Below are 15,749 nucleotides of genomic sequence, written 5' to 3' on the forward strand. Positions count from 1 at the left end.
GTATGGTAGGTAGTTCAAGCAAAACGAGCCCAAATCAACCCATGCAGTCGCCCAAGAAAATGCTCTATAATGTTCAACCCTCTAACGGCCACCCTTGCCGCGGTCTCGTCGTCCTCCCTCCAGCACCTTGACCCTCTTGTTAAACCTCTCTCCAATTCCAGGTCCCATGCCGCTACCACGAGGTCCATCCGTAGTGTCAATGCCACGCTTTCGGCTCTTGTCCAGGAGCGCGCGGACACCACCGCCTGATTGCTTGCGCTTGGTGAGACGGTCGATGCGGTCAACACCCTCTCCAAGGTTGTGCCACTCCTCGCCACCAAACTGCATGCGATTGCTGCGACCAGACTGCTTCGCCTTCTTGGCTCGTTCCTTCTTGCTCTCCTTGGGGAGACGGGTAAAGTTGGTCTCTTCGTACTCTCGGCGCTCCGCCTCCTCCTTTCGCTCGGCATCCGTCTTCATCTTGCGACCACCCTGGACAATGGTTGTACCAATGCTGGGTTGGGCCAGAGGAGCAGAAGAAAGCTCTGAAGCAACAAACTCTTCCATAGTATGCGACTTGATGGCGCGCCGGTCTGACTTGTCGCGACGCTGAGGGGCGTCCATGACCTGGCGTTCTCGCCTGGGAGGACGGTAAACGCCTGGCGCCCCTCCATCGCGCGACTTCTCAGTAGCAACGTCGCTGACCAGAGCTCCGAATTTGGGTGCTGCTGAAAGGTCGCCAGGTTTACGGGAGATGGCCTCAGTCTCGCTCTCCTCCTCGGAATCCTCCTCGGAATCGTCTTCAGATCCCGACTCCTTCTGTTCCATCTCGGCTGCCTTTCTCTCACGCTCCACATCGTCGGCTGTTCGAAGGAATCGGTCGATAGAATAGCGCAGCTTCTCCTCTAGTGGTCGGGCTCCTCTCTCCAGGTACAGACGCAGCTCCACCAGTTTTGATCGCACGGATTCGTCCAGCTCGGAATCATCTTCGTCTGACTTTTCGGAATCCGACTTGGAGTTGCGTAGCTTGAGGAGAATCAAGAAGACGAGGTTTTGTAGGTAGGAAAGGAGCAGTTCGTTCTTGACGTCGAGGAGGGAGATGCCGTCCTTCTGGTGTTCAATGGCGGCGATTTTGGGGGTGACCTCGAGCGCAGAGGAAAGCGACTGCGTCAGCGAGGTCAGCAGCGCTGGTAATGTCGTTGGGGCCGCCATCTTGTTGTATGTGTCCGAGACGTAGACGCGAGGTTGGATGTCTCATCAAAAAGTTTTGGTTGCTTCAACTTTTTAGCGGGGCCATGTTGGAGAATCTGCAGGCCTGTGACACTAGCCACCTTGCGCCACACCACACCTGCTCTCGCTTGCTGCCGATCCCCGTCCCGGCAAGGGGATCTTCCGGACTTATCTCCTGACTAAGCGAGGCGCCGAGCTGTTTGTCTGGAACTTGGCCAGATAATAGGGACCTGAAGTCCAAAGTGGCCTCGAAGCTCCCTGAGTTGGCGTCTAACTCGTGCAGCTTTTCCGCTGGCTTGATTCACCACCATATCCATCGTATCATCGACCAGCAGTCGAAGCAAGAGCTCTTGAGCCTCTTGTTGGCAGACTATCTGGTCTTGCATTTTCCTCCCTCGCTGTCGCGGAATCTCGATCCGCGCATTGTCGTCAGCTCCAATCCGGACTCGACATCTAGCATCTATCTTTCGCAACGCTCGTTCCATTAGATTTACGCCTGTCTGCGCATGACCAGCCCTTCGAGATGCATTTCAGAGACTTTGCGCCTTCAACGGCGTTTCTTACCTCGCTTCTAGCGGTTCCCCAACTGGCCTCGGCCTTCTACCTCCCCGGTGTCGCCCCGACCACGTACAAGGACGGAGACAAGGTCCCTCTCTACGTCAACAGCATCAAGCCCGTCGCCGCGCCTCAAGATGCTCGCCTGCACTCGGTTGTGTCATACGACTACTACCATCCCGCGTTCCAATTTTGCCAGCCCGAAGGTGGACCTCAATATGTGTCGGAGAGTCTAGGCAGCATTCTCTTCGGAGACCGAATCATGACCTCCCCCTTCGAGCTCATCATGGGCAAGAACGAGACCTGCAAACCCCTTTGCGAGACGACGTACCCCGAAAAGTCCATCACCTTCGTCAAGAGCCGTATCGAGCAGGGTTATAGCTTGAACTGGCTGGTCGACGGCCTCCCTGCTGGTCAGCAGATTAAGGACCAGTTGACGGGCACTACCTTTTACAGCTCTGGCTTCTTGCTTGGCCAGGACGACGAGAGCGACAATATCCTCTTCAACAACCACTACGAGATCTGGGTCGAGTACCACGAGGTTAACAACGATGCTAGCCAGCGCCGTGTTGTTGGTGTTGTCGTGGAGCCCAGCTCCAAGGAGTACGGAGGCAAGGCGGACTGCGGCAACCACCAGCCCATCGTATTCAATGGCAAGGAGAAAACTGTTGCCTTCAGCTACAGTGTTTACTGGCGCAAGTCCGAAACCGCCTGGGCTACGCGCTGGGACAAGTATCTGCACGTCTTCGACCCCAAGATTCACTGGTTCTGGCTTATCGACACTGCTATCATTGTGGTCATCCTCGTCCTGACTGTCATGTCGATCCTGGTTCGAGCCCTCAAGAAGGACATTGCGCGTTATAACCGACTTGATCAGATTGACCTCGACGATTTTGGTGGCACCTCGGTCGTTGAGGATGGTGTTCAGGAGGATTCTGGTTGGAAGCTGGTTCATGGCGATGTCTTCCGACCGCCCCCTCGCCCTCTTCTCCTGTCCATCCTCGCGGGTAACGGTGTTCAGCTCTTCTGCATGACGGGCTGCACTATTCTGTTCGCCCTCCTTGGATTCCTGTCTCCCTCCAACCGTGGCTCTCTCGGCACCATCATGATTCTCCTCTACACTGTCCTCGGCTTCGTTGGTGGTTACGTCTCGGCGCGAACATACAAGGCCTGGCAGGGTGAGGCTTGGAAGCTCAACATTGCCTTGACTCCTCTCCTGGTTCCTGGAATCGTCTTTTCCTGCTTCTTCCTTCTGGACCTCTTCCTTTGGGCTAAGCAGTCATCGGGTGCGGTTCCTTTCACCACCATGCTTGTTCTCGTCGCCATCTGGTTCATCATCTCCATTCCTCTGTCGGTTGCTGGCTCCTGGCTTGGTTTCCGCGCCCCTGGTTTTGAGCCCCCTGTCCGCACCAACCAGATCCCTCGACAGATTCCTCCTGTGAGCACCTATCTCAAGCCCATTCCCAGCATGCTCATCGTGGGTCTCCTTCCTTTCGGTGCCATCTTTGTCGAGCTGTACTTCATCATCAGCTCTATCTGGTTCAGCAGGATTTACTACATGTTCGGTTTCCTGTTCCTTTGCTATGGCCTCATGATTGTTGTTTGCGCCGCCGTCACCATCCTCATGGTCTACTTCCTGCTTTGCTCGGAGAACTACAACTGGCAGTGGAGGTCTTTCCTCGCTGCCGGCATGAGCGGTGGCTACATCTTCCTCAACTGCCTGCTGTACCTTGTCACCAAGGTCAAGCTGGGCGGTCTTGCTGGCACTGTCCTCTACATCGGCTACAGTGCCCTCATCTCGTTCCTCTTCTTTATCCTTGCTGGTGAGTTGCCCGTCCTAATACCATTTTTCACATCTAACGTGACGCACAGGCTCCATTGGCTACTTTGCAAGCTGGTGGTTTGTCCGCAAGATTTACTCCTCCATCAAGATCGACTAAGCTGTCGCATCAGTGGAGGTTCAGGAGAGGCCCTGAAAACGGGCCTTGAACGATGGATAACTTATGACAGGGAGACGAGTGTGGCGTTTGTAACAATACATGTACGACCAGCGTCTGAATTTGCGATTTAACCTCGCGTCACTCCTTTGATCACGATCAAGGGTCAGCCGGAGAAATGATGGCAGCAGGGCATGTGTAGCGATATCAGGTTGTTGTGTCGGCGGAGTAGATTTGTTTCATTTTTAGACGGGCAAAAGAGATCGGGAACGGGCCCGGTACAATTCAAATACGTTGGTTATGGGTGAGGGAAGGCATCTCTTATTGTTTTCAGCTTCTATAGAGATCAAAATTTTATGGCTTGATTCTGGTTCAATCGTCGTCGTCGTCGTCGTCGTCATCCAAATCATCCAGGTTGGTGAACTGGAACTGGGCCTTTTGCTGGGGAGGTCCAGCCGTGCTCTTGGCCTCGCTGGGAGCACCAGATGGCCCTCCGACAACGCTGGCTCGTCTCCAGGCCTCCTGTTCCTTCTCCCTCTGTCGCTCCCGCTCGATGCGCTGGCGTTCGCGGTCTTCGCGAATCTTCCTCTCGCGTTCTTCTTGGGCCAGACGAGCCTCCTCCTCCTTCTGCTTCCGTTCCTCTTCCTCACGTTGCTTGCGCGCTTCCTCCTCAACGGGATCATAGCCCTTGGGTTCGATGCCTTGCTCCATGAGAACTTGGTTGGATGCCAGGGAGCCAGCACGGATCTTGTCCTCCTGGGGCCAGGGGAAGAAGAGCTGGCCGGACAAGGGGTTCAAGAACTGGGTCCACCCCTCAGGGAGGTTGGTGTTGGCTGATGTGGTGGTCTGCTGGGTGGCGGGCTCCTGGGACACTTGCGGTGTGCCATTCATGACGGCGGGACTCTGGACCTGAGACGTGGGAGGCGCCGAGGGCGTCATGACGGAGGCGTTTTGGGAGTCGGGCCCAGGTGTCTGGCCTGCAGGCGTCTGGCCTTCAGGGGGAGAGGGTGACACGGGGTTGATGGTACCCGCGGGGGGCATGGTGGTCTTGCTGATGCGACGAGCATAGTTGAGTAGCTCTTCGTAAGCGATAGGGTAGTTGGGTTCAGCTGAGAAGGTAGTGGCATGTGTCGTCACGATGTCCTTGCGCGTCGTTGCGAGACTGGAGATGGTGTCGCGGATCTGGGCGTCGAGAGCTGCTGAAGACTCGCGGAGTTGCTGAATCCGTAGGTAGTTGTTCTGGTGTGTTTGGACTACATACAGTTAGCATCAGCGCCAGGAGGAATAACGTCAAAAGGGACTTGCCCTCTTCCAAGCCTTTGCTCAGTTCATTGTCGGCCGCCTCGAGCTCTTGGGCATGCAACGTAGAAGGGTGGTATTTGGTGACCGAGTCGATCAAATTGGCAAGCGCCTTTTCGAGCCGCTCAAAGCGACGGTCAATGAAGGTATCCATCCTCTTGACGACTTGTCTAGCACGGATCACGGGAACTATTGGATGAAGAGAGGAAGAACAAGAGTCTCCAAGACGAGGCTGTAGGAGCTCCCAAGTTGGGTGGGTCAGCAAATCGTGCTTTGATTGGCAGAGCCGCCCTGAGCTTGGTTCAGGCCTGAGGCCAAACAGACCCGGTCTTTCCCGTCCGGCAAACTCGCGCAACCAAGGCCATTCTTTTTACGACGACGAATATCCTATCGACGAGCAATTGAACGACGCACAAGGCTTCCACCGCCCCACGAGTCAAGATGGTTTCCTACGTATGTTGAACCTCTCCCACAGAGGGCGATAATTGCCAACCAATGGCCCTCGGCGTCCCAATTTCCATGTGCAAGTTTGGCTTACCTGATTCTCGACAGACTCCCATCCGCATGGCCGAGTTCAAGAGCGCCTACGGTCCCAAGTACGCCCTTCTCCTCTATCCGATCTACGATGCATCGATTGTCGAGCGACTGCGTATCACGAGCGAATTGCGGCATTCGAGATCGATCGGGACGGTTCAACGACGATGGCTAACACTCCGGTAACAGGTACCACTCTCAGCCTAACCTGGCTGGCTTCACTGTTCAGTCTGCCACCAGAATGTGAGTATTTTACTCGATCCTGGAGCACGATCCGACCGCCGAGAACACGAATGCGAATCCGAGTCTTCTCCCTTCCGTTCCTCCGAAACCTTGGATCAGCTCTCGCGACCGAGACGACCAGTACTGGGCTTCAATGATGGGACGAGGTTTTGGAAGATGGGGAGATGGGGAGAGCAGTCGTGTTCTAAGGCTGGATTGCGTCTTGAGAAGATGCTGACCGATTGTCATAGCGGCACCCGTCTGGCCTTCTACGGCGCCCCCGCCGTCGTTGGTGTCCTCCTCTTCGCCAACGGTATCCCCCGTGTGCAGCGCGACATCCTCCAGGTACGGGAACAACCAACGGCATACTCGAATGACAACGCTGACTCCCTCGACAGAAGATCCCCTTCCTTGGTGACTTCTTCCGCAAGGAGATCCACCCCGCCGACAACGTAAGTCGCACCTTGTCCGGTGGAGCTCTCTCCCCTGCTAACTCTACTCGCAGCCCTTCTAAATCAAATGGTGGAATGCGGACGATAGACATTATTCAGTGGCCCATCTCTGTTGCGTGGGCGGCTCTGGTTGTACAAGATATTCCAATAGACGTGTTCTGAGCCTTGAATTTCGATGATTTGCTGTGAAATGTACGGGCCGTGATTGGCCAACGGCTATTGAGCCGCTGGCTTGGCTGCTCATGGCCCGAATGGGACATGCAGGTCCAGCAATTGAATGCCAACCCAAAGTATTGTTTCTCAATACATTGTACCTGTCAATCATGAGATATAATTCAATCATGCTATGTTAGAGCCATGTGCTGGTGTAACGTCAATTGATGACTTGACTCCAATTGGAGACCAAGCTTCTGGGGCACAGTGCAACTCATGATGCGCCAAGCACTGTCTCTCCTGCTCAAGTAACAACTCCATAATCTCAATCTCTCAAGTCAACCCAGGCTTCAAGACATCCGCTCATTTTCTCACTCGACGCACAACTAGAAAAGTCTCTTTTTTTCCCCTTTTCATGATAACCTTTCCCTTACTTCTACTTTAATTCTTTTTCTGTTCCTTCGCGTGCTGTCGTGTTGGACACTTGTCAACATGGAGCCGCAGAGCCTCTCATTTTGGACGGCTTCAAGCGGCCTGGTTGTGCTCCCTGTCTTTTTCTGTCTACTCAGCAAGTCCAAAGGCTCTTTCTCCTGGTTAACTGGCTTGTTACCAGTTTTCCTTGCCGCCCTTTGTTTCTCATGGCTCTACGTTGTTTCGGCCGTTGTCCCAGAGCCCTATCTAGTGAGTCCTCATAGGTGACAAGGTAATTTCACAAGACTAACCCCAGAAAGGATGAGATTTTTCATATTCCTCAAGCGCAAAAGTATTGTGAGGGCAAGTTTCTGGAGTGGGACGACAAGATCACAACGCCTCCAGGGCTGTAAGTCTCGTCTCCGTGCCCCTTTTCAACCACATTAACATAAAGCTAGTTATCTTCTTTCCCTCTTGATCCCAGGAATGGTACGTCCTAATGGATCTCTCGGGGGCTATGTTTGCGATGCAAGCAGCCTCCGAGCTGCGAATGCTGTCGCTCTGATGTTACTGGCCTATCTGGCTCTTCAATGCCGGCATCAGATTGAGTCGCGTCTGTATGAAGCGCACTCTTCGATAAGACTGCGCGTTCATTCGCAGTACGCACTTCACACCGCATTCAACATTGCGCTCTTTCCGCTCCTGTTCTTCTTCTCGGGGCTGTATTATACCGACGTGGCTTCGACGGCCGCTGTCCTGGTGGCATACCTGAACCACCTCAGACGCCTTGGACGAGATCAGAGTTCACCCCTGAACGATCTCTTGACAGTCTTTCTTGGGGGTTTCACCTTGTTCTTCCGCCAGACGAATGTGTTTTGGGTGGTTGTTTACATGGGAGGTCTAGAGGCGGTTCACGCTGTCAAGACATTGCGACCAGAGCGGGTTGACCAGCCGTTCATGTCGTCTCTTGTTGAGCAGGTCAAGTACTATCTATGGAGGTACTCGCTTGGCGATATCCACGATCCTCCGCTGAATCTGCTCTGGCCAGATGGTGAGTCAAGTTCTCTAGATGCGTATGCATAAATCACTAACCAGGACACAAGAGGTGATATTTTGCGTGCTTAGTCTAGGCATCGCCGCTCTCTGCAACCCCATCCGCGTCATCAGGCAGATCTGGCCGTACGTTGCCGTCCTCGTAGCTTTTGGATCCTTCGTCTTCTGGAACGGTGGAGTTGTGCTCGGTGAGTCTTGCATGTTATCTTGATACCCACGTTGCTAACTGAGAGTAGGGGATAAATCCAACCATGTCGCCACCATTCATCTACCGCAGATGCTCTACATCTGGCCATTCTTTGGCTTCTTTTCTCTGCCTCTTCTCGTTCCTTGCGCCCTCCCCTTTGTCAACGCACTGATCCGAGTGATCCCAAGGAAGTCGCCCAGCTCTACCGCCACGCCAGCCGTTGGAACAGGAAGAGTTGGTAAGGGAAGCAAATCTCGAAGCAGTGGTAGTTCCAAAATCAAGACACCCACCAGGGCTTCAGGAACTGGAGCTCCAGACACCGCACCCCCAGCTCTTCCGGCGCCCCTGAAGACTGCAGACTTCATATTCAACTCCAAGATCCTCTGGCCAATCTACATCTTCGCCACCATCCTCCTCTCTATCGTCGTAGTTCGGTACAACACTATCATCCATCCCTTCACCCTCGCCGACAACCGTCACTACATGTTCTACATCTTCCGGTACACAATCCGCCGGGCATCCTGGATCCGATATGCCCTGATCGTGCCATACACGGTGGCTCGCTGGATGACTTGGGACGTCATGGCTGGCTGTTCGCCCATGCTCTTCATTGGCAGCAGAAATACTTGTTCGTTTCGCTACATGGTTTCGGACGAGGCGCCTTTCATGAGCAATCCTTTCTGGATCAGACGTGGAGCCTCGGCTCGGCAGACTGATGCTCCCTTTCCTGCGGCCATCGAGGAAACTTCTCCTGAAGCCCAAGCTGAGGAGCAGGAACTGAACCAGGCCTTGGAGGAGGACCCCCTTTTGGCTTCTGTTGAACCAGCTTGCACATCTACGGGTCTCATTTTTCTACTCGCCACGACTTTATCTCTCATGACAGCGCCTCTGGTTGAGCCGCGGTACTTTATCATCCCGTGGGTCATGTGGAGGCTACTGGTGCCGGCATGGAGACTTCACAATCATGAACCTAACGGCCTGGTCGGAATCTTGATGCTATCAAAGCTGAGGCCAGTAGTGATGGCTTTCAGGCACTACGATGTGCGTCTCATTCTGGAGACGGGGTGGTTCATCGCCATCAATGTCGTCACTGGGTACATCTTCCTCTGCAAGCCTTACTTGTGGAAGGCCGAGGACGGAACGTTGCTCAACGAGGGTCGACTGCAGCGCTTCATGTGGTAGTTTCGAGAAGGAATCATGCCCTTTTCATGCAACTGAGTCTGCAATAGACACTTTTTGGTCATTTAGGGGCGCATACCCGAATACTTGTGGGAGCCATTTGTGCCCCGTGTAAAAACCCTCAACACTTCCCAACGCCGTAGCCATGACGCCAAAAATAACAATGAGCCCGTAGAACCAATTCGTCCCATCGTCATTCGGTGATTTAAATCTCCCCGTTCTTCCCCGTGGAGCAACCCAGATGCTCTATGTACCGTGAGGGCTCCTCCATGTAATAGTGGCTAATACCAGTCCCGAAGATCGTTCAAAAGCAGACGCAAAGACATCGACGTTCCGTTATGCGGCCATCCCTATAAGCTCAAGCGGTCGAGGCTTAGGCCGTCGTTGCTCCGCACGCGCCGAATAACGCCGAGCTTGAAGAACTTCTCCTCGCCTCCGGGTGTGCGACCGCCGATATAGAACTTGTCGGCACCTATCACATCTCGGAAGCCTTCGCTGCTGCTATCGCTACCGCGACGGCCCGATGAGCCGGGGATGGGTATCGCGGCGCCGTTGCCGGGAGATGTGGCGGCTGTCGTCGTCGGGCCGGAGGCGGGGGAGCGGATGGCGACGCTTGACGAGGTTGTTTGGTGGTGATGATGATGGTGGTGGTGATGTGAGGACGAAGCGGCGGCGGATGTCGATGTGGTTGCTGAGGATGCTGCGGCTGCTGCTGCGGCTGTGGATGTGGTGGTGGTTGTTGCGTCGCGGGTGTGCTTGTTTGGTTGGTGGGAGGATGTAGAGATGGAGGGGCCTTGAGGGCGGAAGGCGGCGAGGAAGGAGGAGAGGAAGTAGGGGCGTTGTGAAGGCATCGTCGAGGAGTTGTAGAAGAGTGGATGAGTCGGAAGTCGAAGTCGGTGATGCACCCAAAGTTGGCGGAGACTGGGTGCGGTCCTCGGCAAATGGCGATGACGCTGATGGGCAAGAGAGGGAGATTCAAGTCCCCCCCTCAGATGATGGACCAAAACAGGATTTCCTCTTGTCTGGGAGATTCGTATCTTGACGTCGGTGAAGCGATTGTCGGCGGGGTATAACAGATTAGACAGAAGGGGGGGGAGGGAAAGGTGAAGGGTGGTGGAGTTGATATTAATGGCCGTGGACCCTCTTGGCTCGTGGTCGGTCACTGACGTCGAAGGGATTTCTACAACCCGGGGGGGGGGCAGAGTCTCGAAGAGTGTGCGCCCGGGATTGTCGCGCTGTCGGTAAAACCCGGATCCCGGAGACGTAATGCAAATGGCAGGGTTGCCATAGGCTGAGAGGGCTCGAACCTGGACGCCGCTTTTAAGTGTGTGTGTGTGTATCTGCAACCGAGAGGGACGTCTAGACAGAAAGACTCGGCTAGGCTTGCAAGTTCTAAACAAAACCGTTGTGGGTGAGGGTTTGCCGTTATTGGATGGACATGTGCGGTCGAGATTGCCTCGCTTCGAGGTGAGAGGGCCAAGGTGTGCGAGTCGCGGCTAACGAGGGTGAGTTGAGAGTGGTTGAGCTAATCGTTAGTGATGGAGGCTAATCAGCAAACTTGATGCCTCAGTTGATTCTCAAGTCTCGAGTTGAAGAAAACATGCTTGACAACTTGCAAGACAATCAACTCCATCATTCATTGCCTTGTAATTCTTCCAACCTCTTTCATCAAGAAAGATGAGAGCTGTCAAGTCCTCCATAATGCCTAGACACCCCGCATGCACATCCCAAGTAGGAGGGCAGCCTGGGCTCTTGTCGTCGAAGATCCCTTCCAGTTCGAAACAGCAGCGCAACCGGCTCAACATGCCTGTTGCTTTCGCTTGCATCCCACGCTTTGGTTCCTGACATGTCGCGTCTGATGAAAGCTTGAGCTCTGCCGATATCCTCCAGGTATCGATAGTCCTAACATCAGGGTCTTTACCTTAACCCACATGCAAGACATAGAGACCTCTCTAGCTCCCGGGCCACCGCAAAAGCAGCAACAAGCAACAGCCGACACACGGCGCTGCGGGGTCGAGCAAAGCCAAGAGACGCCGGTCCTCCGGGGAGGCTTGATAAACTCGGCTCAAGGTCCGTCGCCTTGTGACGGGTTGTGTGGAGAAGAGCAAGAGTCGGCGGGGGCCGTATCACAGCCAACAAGGCCCAGCGCCTGAACATGATCTGATTTCTCTCGACTGTCCTGTCACGCCCTCTCCTCCCCCGCCCGATCGTCGATCGTTAATTGGTATCCATGACTGGCTGCGTCGGCAATCGATCGGATTTTCTTTACAGCCCGATAAATTGTCCCTCCTTATGTATCCCTGTTCCCCGGTTGTTGGTCGTGATTATCGGGTTGTATTGCTGGGGGGGACTACCCTGGATCTCCGAGACCTAGCAATGGCAGTCAGCATTTTGGCGAAACTTCAAGTGAGAATAGGATAGAGATGGATCTTGTCATATCTTGAAGTTTCCTTCTCTTGCTTCTCAACTCAATTCCTTTCAATGTGAGACCGTAGAATTGTAGCCTTTGCCCATGTCGGTGAGCGTTCACATGAGACAGGCTGTTTCAAGCCACGCCAGCATGTCCTTGGCGTGCAGCTAAAAAGCCTCCATCAGCCATCAAGAACAAGTTGCATCGTTCACTTCACCACACAAACTCACCACTGATACTCGTCTCAAATCATGCCCTCCCTCAAGGCCCGGCTCATCAACTACTACATCTGGTGGCAGTTCAAGCCAACCTGGAGTTCCGCAGAGGGCATCAACAACCGTATCGCCAAGGATCGCTTGAACCCCAGCTTTCAGCCGCCCAAGAAGCTCTACAATGACTTTTCCATTGACGAGGCAGAGCGCTCGGGATATGTTGTTTATACCCTGAGTCACAAGTCGGATACTCCCAAGGCCGCACGCATCCTCTACCTCCATGGTGGTGGTTTCGTCTTTGATATCACCCCGCAGCACTGGGAACTCGTTGCTCAGCTGGCGCGTCGGCTGAATGCTGTTGTCACCGTGCCCATCTACCCCTTGGGCCCTGAGACTAGACTCATGAAGATGTATGAGCTTGTACAGCCTCTTCACGATGAGCTCGCCGGGGCTGACGACCCAACGCCCTTCTGGATGGTCGGCGACTCTGCTGGAGGAACAATGACGCTCGTCCTCACACAGAGAGCCCGTCTGGCCGGGAACCCAACAGCCAAGCTGCTCGTGCCCATCACGCCCTGCACGGATTCAACGCTGCTCAACCCGGACATGCACGCAGCGTCGGTCAAGGACCCATGGCTCGGCGTGGAGGGCATCGCCGAGATTACGCAGCTCATCTGCCCCGAGATGGACACCAAGCACCCGTGTGTGAGCCCCATCTATGGCGACCTGGCTCTCCCACCAATGCTGGTATTCGCGGCCGACCTGGACCTCCTGACGCCCGACACCAAGTTGATGGTCAACAAAGCGAGGGAGCAGGGCACTGAGGTGGAGTTGGTGGTCGGCGAGGGCATGGTGCATGTGTGGCCGCTGCTCCCCATCTGGGAGGCGCAGCAGGCTGTGGACAAGATGATAGAGTGGCTGGGTCAGGAGAGGAAGTGATGTTTTTTTGGTGTTGGTGGAGGATGATGGAAGATGATACCCAGGAGAGATGCCGCGGCAGGTCTCTTATAGAAAGAGCTGGATGCTAGATTATACTACACTATACTATTCAAGCTGGAACGATTGTTGTATGATGGTATTGATAAGAGCCTCTTTTATCGAAAGATATTTCTTCGAATTTTCAGACATGTCACAAATAGTGAAAGGTGAGGCAGCCAGTTTCTCTGCTCAACTATAGCCCCGTAACTCGAAGTGGTCTTATATGACGTTGTATCCTGCCAGATAGCATAAAACAATCGATTCGCTGTCACCGTTTCGGAACATGTGGCACATCCCACGTATAGCAGCCGCTCTTTTCGAAACATAAAAGGATCCACAAAGCCACAAGATAGACGAGTTGATCCCTGAAGCGAGTGACGTGCGTTTTTATGCCGACCTGTTGCAGGTTTCAGATACACGCCTTGTGCAGATCCGGAGAATGAGCGAGAAGAGGTGTCAGGATACGAGATGGGGGCCTTGCGGTAGAGTGTCCCATTGGGGAGGGAGTCGACAGGTATGCTGTGATACAAGAAGGACCCGATCCTGACGGCTGGGTTATTGATGTTATGCCTAATATATCTCTCCAGATCTTGGCCCAATCGGGACCCAGGAAGGGGAATCCTTGCTTTCGTTGATCCTCCATGACCTATTTCTGGACCAAGTATATGGGGTAGTGTTCGAGATTGGTGCATGTCCTGGTGCATGGTTTCCAAGCCAGAACGTCTACCACAACTGGCATGTTTCAGCCTTGACAGCGAACACTACTGGTACATACAGATAGAAAGGACATCTGAGCTGATAGAGTGTTGGTTGAACGTGGCTCTGTTCTATACGGATCCTTTTCCTGCAAGGAAATCCTTGCCGAGAGATCAATACCATGAGACCATCTTGGGACAGAGCAACACCAAGTTCCCATCCATCCTCTGGGCACTGCCCATGACGTGTTCCCGACTGAACCAACTCTGTTTTTCCATGTGAATTCATATGATCATGGGCTCGTCGGCCCGTTCACACTGCCGTGAGGGTGAACGCCAGCTGCCAGAGCCGCATCGTGCACTGGCAGACGGGAGGACCCTCAGTTCTATAAAAAAAGACGAGCCATCTCCATGATTCCTCGACTTGACCGCACACATCATCGCGCCTCGTTCTTGGTCTTTTTGGATTCCTACTCTGATTGGCCGAGCGAGACGCACACTTCATCACTCTTACTCTCACTGTATCTTCTTGTCGCTGATCGGGGACAGAATCACACGCGGTCTCGTCTGTCGACGATGCTGAGCTTTCTGCTCTCGCTGGGAGCGCAGTGGACTCTCATCATGGCCACGGCTCTCCTGGGCCTTGTCATGTTGGGAGTCGCCGCCTTCAACATCTTCGTGTACCCCTTCTACGTCTCCCCCCTCCGCCGCCTCCCAGGACCAACCGACAATGCCTTTTTTCTTGGACAGACGACAAAGTTCCTCCAGGTCGCCTGGTTCCCGGAGCTCTTTTGCGAGTGGTCTCGCGCATACCCCGAGGCCCCTTTTATCCGCTACCTGAACTTTGCCAACTCGGAAACCCTTTTTGCGAACACCATTGAGGCGTACAAGGATATTCTCCAGACAAAGAGTGCCATGTTCGTTAAGCCGAGATTTGCAAGGGACTTCGTTCATGAGATCGTCGGAGACGGACTCCCTTTCATTGAGGGGAAGCTCCATCGTCAGCGTCGTGCGGCCATCAGTCGCCCTTTGTCAACCCCACGCCTCCGAGCCTTCTTCCCCGTTGTGCAGAACAAGGCCGAGCAGCTCGCCCAAGTTCTCTCTGAACAGCGAAACAGTGTTGGGAACGTTCAAGTTGAGACAAACATCTGGAAGGCGGTCCTCGATGTCATTGGCCTCGAAACCTTTGGCCTTGACCTCAACCACCTCGAGGCGGACCAATCCCCTTTGTTCAAGGCATTCACAAACATGATGCAGCCGTCTCTGATTGGCCACATTGTCAACTATCTCAACTCACTGGTCCCAATCCGGCAATTTCTTCCCATTGAGGAATGTCGAGAGCTTGTTCAGTCTTGTACTCAGGCTCGAGAGTTCATCATTGGCATGATCGCCATCAGACGCCGAGCATTGGAGAAGGGCCAGGTTGAAGAGACGCAAGAGCCCGATGCTCTCCAGTGTCTTCTCGACTATTCCGATCCCTCTTGGGACGACAATTCTGTAGTCGAGTACGTCTTGAACCTCTTGGTCCTCGGACACGACACGACAGCTTGCTCAATCACCTGGGCTCTTCATGAGCTCTCACGTCGACCCGAGTGTCAGGAGCGTCTACGCAGTGAAATCATTGGCTTCGACAAGACTTGCCCATCGCCCGACTTTGGCGACATTGATAAGCTCCCATACCTACACAACTTTATGCGGGAGGTCCTGCGGCTCTACTGCGCCGTCGCCATGGCACCACGCCAAGCCACCCAGGACGTCGAGATCGCTGGCGTCATGCTCCCCAAGGGGACCATGATTCAGCTCTCGCCAGCCGTCATGAACACGCACCCCTCAGTCTGGGGCCCGACAGCCCAAACCTTTGACCCGGACCGCTGGGACAACCTTGAGGACACGGCGGCGAGCGCCTACGCCTTTGAGACGTTCCACAACGGGCCGCGCATGTGCATCGGCAAGCAGCTGTCGATGCTGGAGATGAAGGTGGTGCTGGCCGAGATGGTGCGCCGCTTCCGCATCGAGAAGCCGCTTGGTTTCGAGGATAGACCGGTTGAGGTCGCGGCGCCCACGTTTACGCTGCGGCCTAAGGAGAAGTTGGTTTTGCGACTTGTTGAGCTGTGAGGGAGAAGAAGTGTAGAGTTTGGATGAAGGATAGACTAGGATACACAGAGGGGCTCACGCCAGCACTAGAGAGTGCGAAATTGGAAGTCTTGATGTACGATTAGTTTAGAGTCGAGCTCGATAGGTAAGAGCTTTGATAAAGAGAAAC

General features: G+C 54.2%; 8 protein-coding genes across 8 annotated transcripts; 5 read left to right on the forward strand and 3 right to left on the reverse strand.

The window, feature by feature from the left end:
- Window positions 1–81: 81 nt before the first annotated feature.
- On the reverse strand, window positions 82–1,191 carry LRP88_13984 (small subunit rRNA maturation protein LCP5; the record flags this gene model as incomplete). Its single annotated transcript, XM_083250337.1, has 1 exon — window positions 82–1,191. The coding sequence occupies one exon, from the start codon at window positions 1,189–1,191 to the stop codon at window positions 82–84; it is 1,110 nt and encodes a 369-aa protein (XP_083094671.1).
- A 541-nt stretch (window positions 1,192–1,732) lies between these two features.
- LRP88_13985 (transmembrane 9 family protein) lies at window positions 1,733–3,704 on the forward strand (the record flags this gene model as incomplete). Its single annotated transcript, XM_083250338.1, has 2 exons — window positions 1,733–3,587; window positions 3,637–3,704. The coding sequence occupies 2 exons, from the start codon at window positions 1,733–1,735 to the stop codon at window positions 3,702–3,704; spliced, it is 1,923 nt and encodes a 640-aa protein (XP_083094672.1).
- Window positions 3,705–4,073: 369 nt separating this feature from the next.
- On the reverse strand, window positions 4,074–5,154 carry LRP88_13986 (vitamin-D-receptor interacting mediator subunit 4-domain-containing protein; the record flags this gene model as incomplete). The annotated part of the gene is made up of 2 exons (XM_083250339.1): window positions 4,074–4,954; window positions 5,007–5,154. The coding sequence occupies 2 exons, from the start codon at window positions 5,152–5,154 to the stop codon at window positions 4,074–4,076; spliced, it is 1,029 nt and encodes a 342-aa protein (XP_083094673.1).
- A 287-nt stretch (window positions 5,155–5,441) lies between these two features.
- Window positions 5,442–6,270, forward strand: LRP88_13987 (ubiquinol-cytochrome-c reductase complex subunit-domain-containing protein; the record flags this gene model as incomplete). The annotated part of the gene is made up of 6 exons (XM_083250340.1): window positions 5,442–5,453; window positions 5,553–5,596; window positions 5,724–5,777; window positions 6,008–6,101; window positions 6,155–6,208; window positions 6,262–6,270. 6 exons carry the CDS (start codon window positions 5,442–5,444, stop codon window positions 6,268–6,270), a joined length of 267 nt encoding a protein of 88 aa, XP_083094674.1.
- Window positions 6,271–6,853: 583 nt separating this feature from the next.
- Window positions 6,854–9,194, forward strand: LRP88_13988 (dolichyl-P-Glc:Glc(2)Man(9)GlcNAc(2)-PP-dolichol alpha-1,2- glucosyltransferase; the record flags this gene model as incomplete). Its single annotated transcript, XM_083250341.1, has 6 exons — window positions 6,854–6,920; window positions 6,975–7,042; window positions 7,093–7,181; window positions 7,231–7,823; window positions 7,876–8,013; window positions 8,062–9,194. 6 exons carry the CDS (start codon window positions 6,854–6,856, stop codon window positions 9,192–9,194), a joined length of 2,088 nt encoding a protein of 695 aa, XP_083094675.1.
- Window positions 9,195–9,541: 347 nt separating this feature from the next.
- On the reverse strand, window positions 9,542–10,042 carry LRP88_13989 (uncharacterized protein; the record flags this gene model as incomplete). The annotated part of the gene is made up of 1 exon (XM_083250342.1): window positions 9,542–10,042. One exon carries the CDS (start codon window positions 10,040–10,042, stop codon window positions 9,542–9,544), a length of 501 nt encoding a protein of 166 aa, XP_083094676.1.
- Window positions 10,043–11,852: 1,810 nt separating this feature from the next.
- LRP88_13990 (alpha/beta hydrolase fold-domain-containing protein) lies at window positions 11,853–12,752 on the forward strand (the record flags this gene model as incomplete). The annotated part of the gene is made up of 1 exon (XM_083250343.1): window positions 11,853–12,752. The coding sequence occupies one exon, from the start codon at window positions 11,853–11,855 to the stop codon at window positions 12,750–12,752; it is 900 nt and encodes a 299-aa protein (XP_083094677.1).
- Window positions 12,753–14,107: 1,355 nt separating this feature from the next.
- Window positions 14,108–15,601, forward strand: LRP88_13991 (cytochrome P450; the record flags this gene model as incomplete). Its single annotated transcript, XM_083250344.1, has 1 exon — window positions 14,108–15,601. The coding sequence occupies one exon, from the start codon at window positions 14,108–14,110 to the stop codon at window positions 15,599–15,601; it is 1,494 nt and encodes a 497-aa protein (XP_083094678.1).
- Window positions 15,602–15,749: the final 148 nt, after the last annotated feature.

Source organism: Fusarium phalaenopsidis (genome assembly GCF_050370095.1).
Source record: "Fusarium phalaenopsidis strain FUZ10S chromosome Unknown contig_32332, whole genome shotgun sequence".
In the NCBI taxonomy this organism is placed as follows: Eukaryota; Fungi; Ascomycota; class Sordariomycetes; order Hypocreales; family Nectriaceae; genus Fusarium; species Fusarium phalaenopsidis.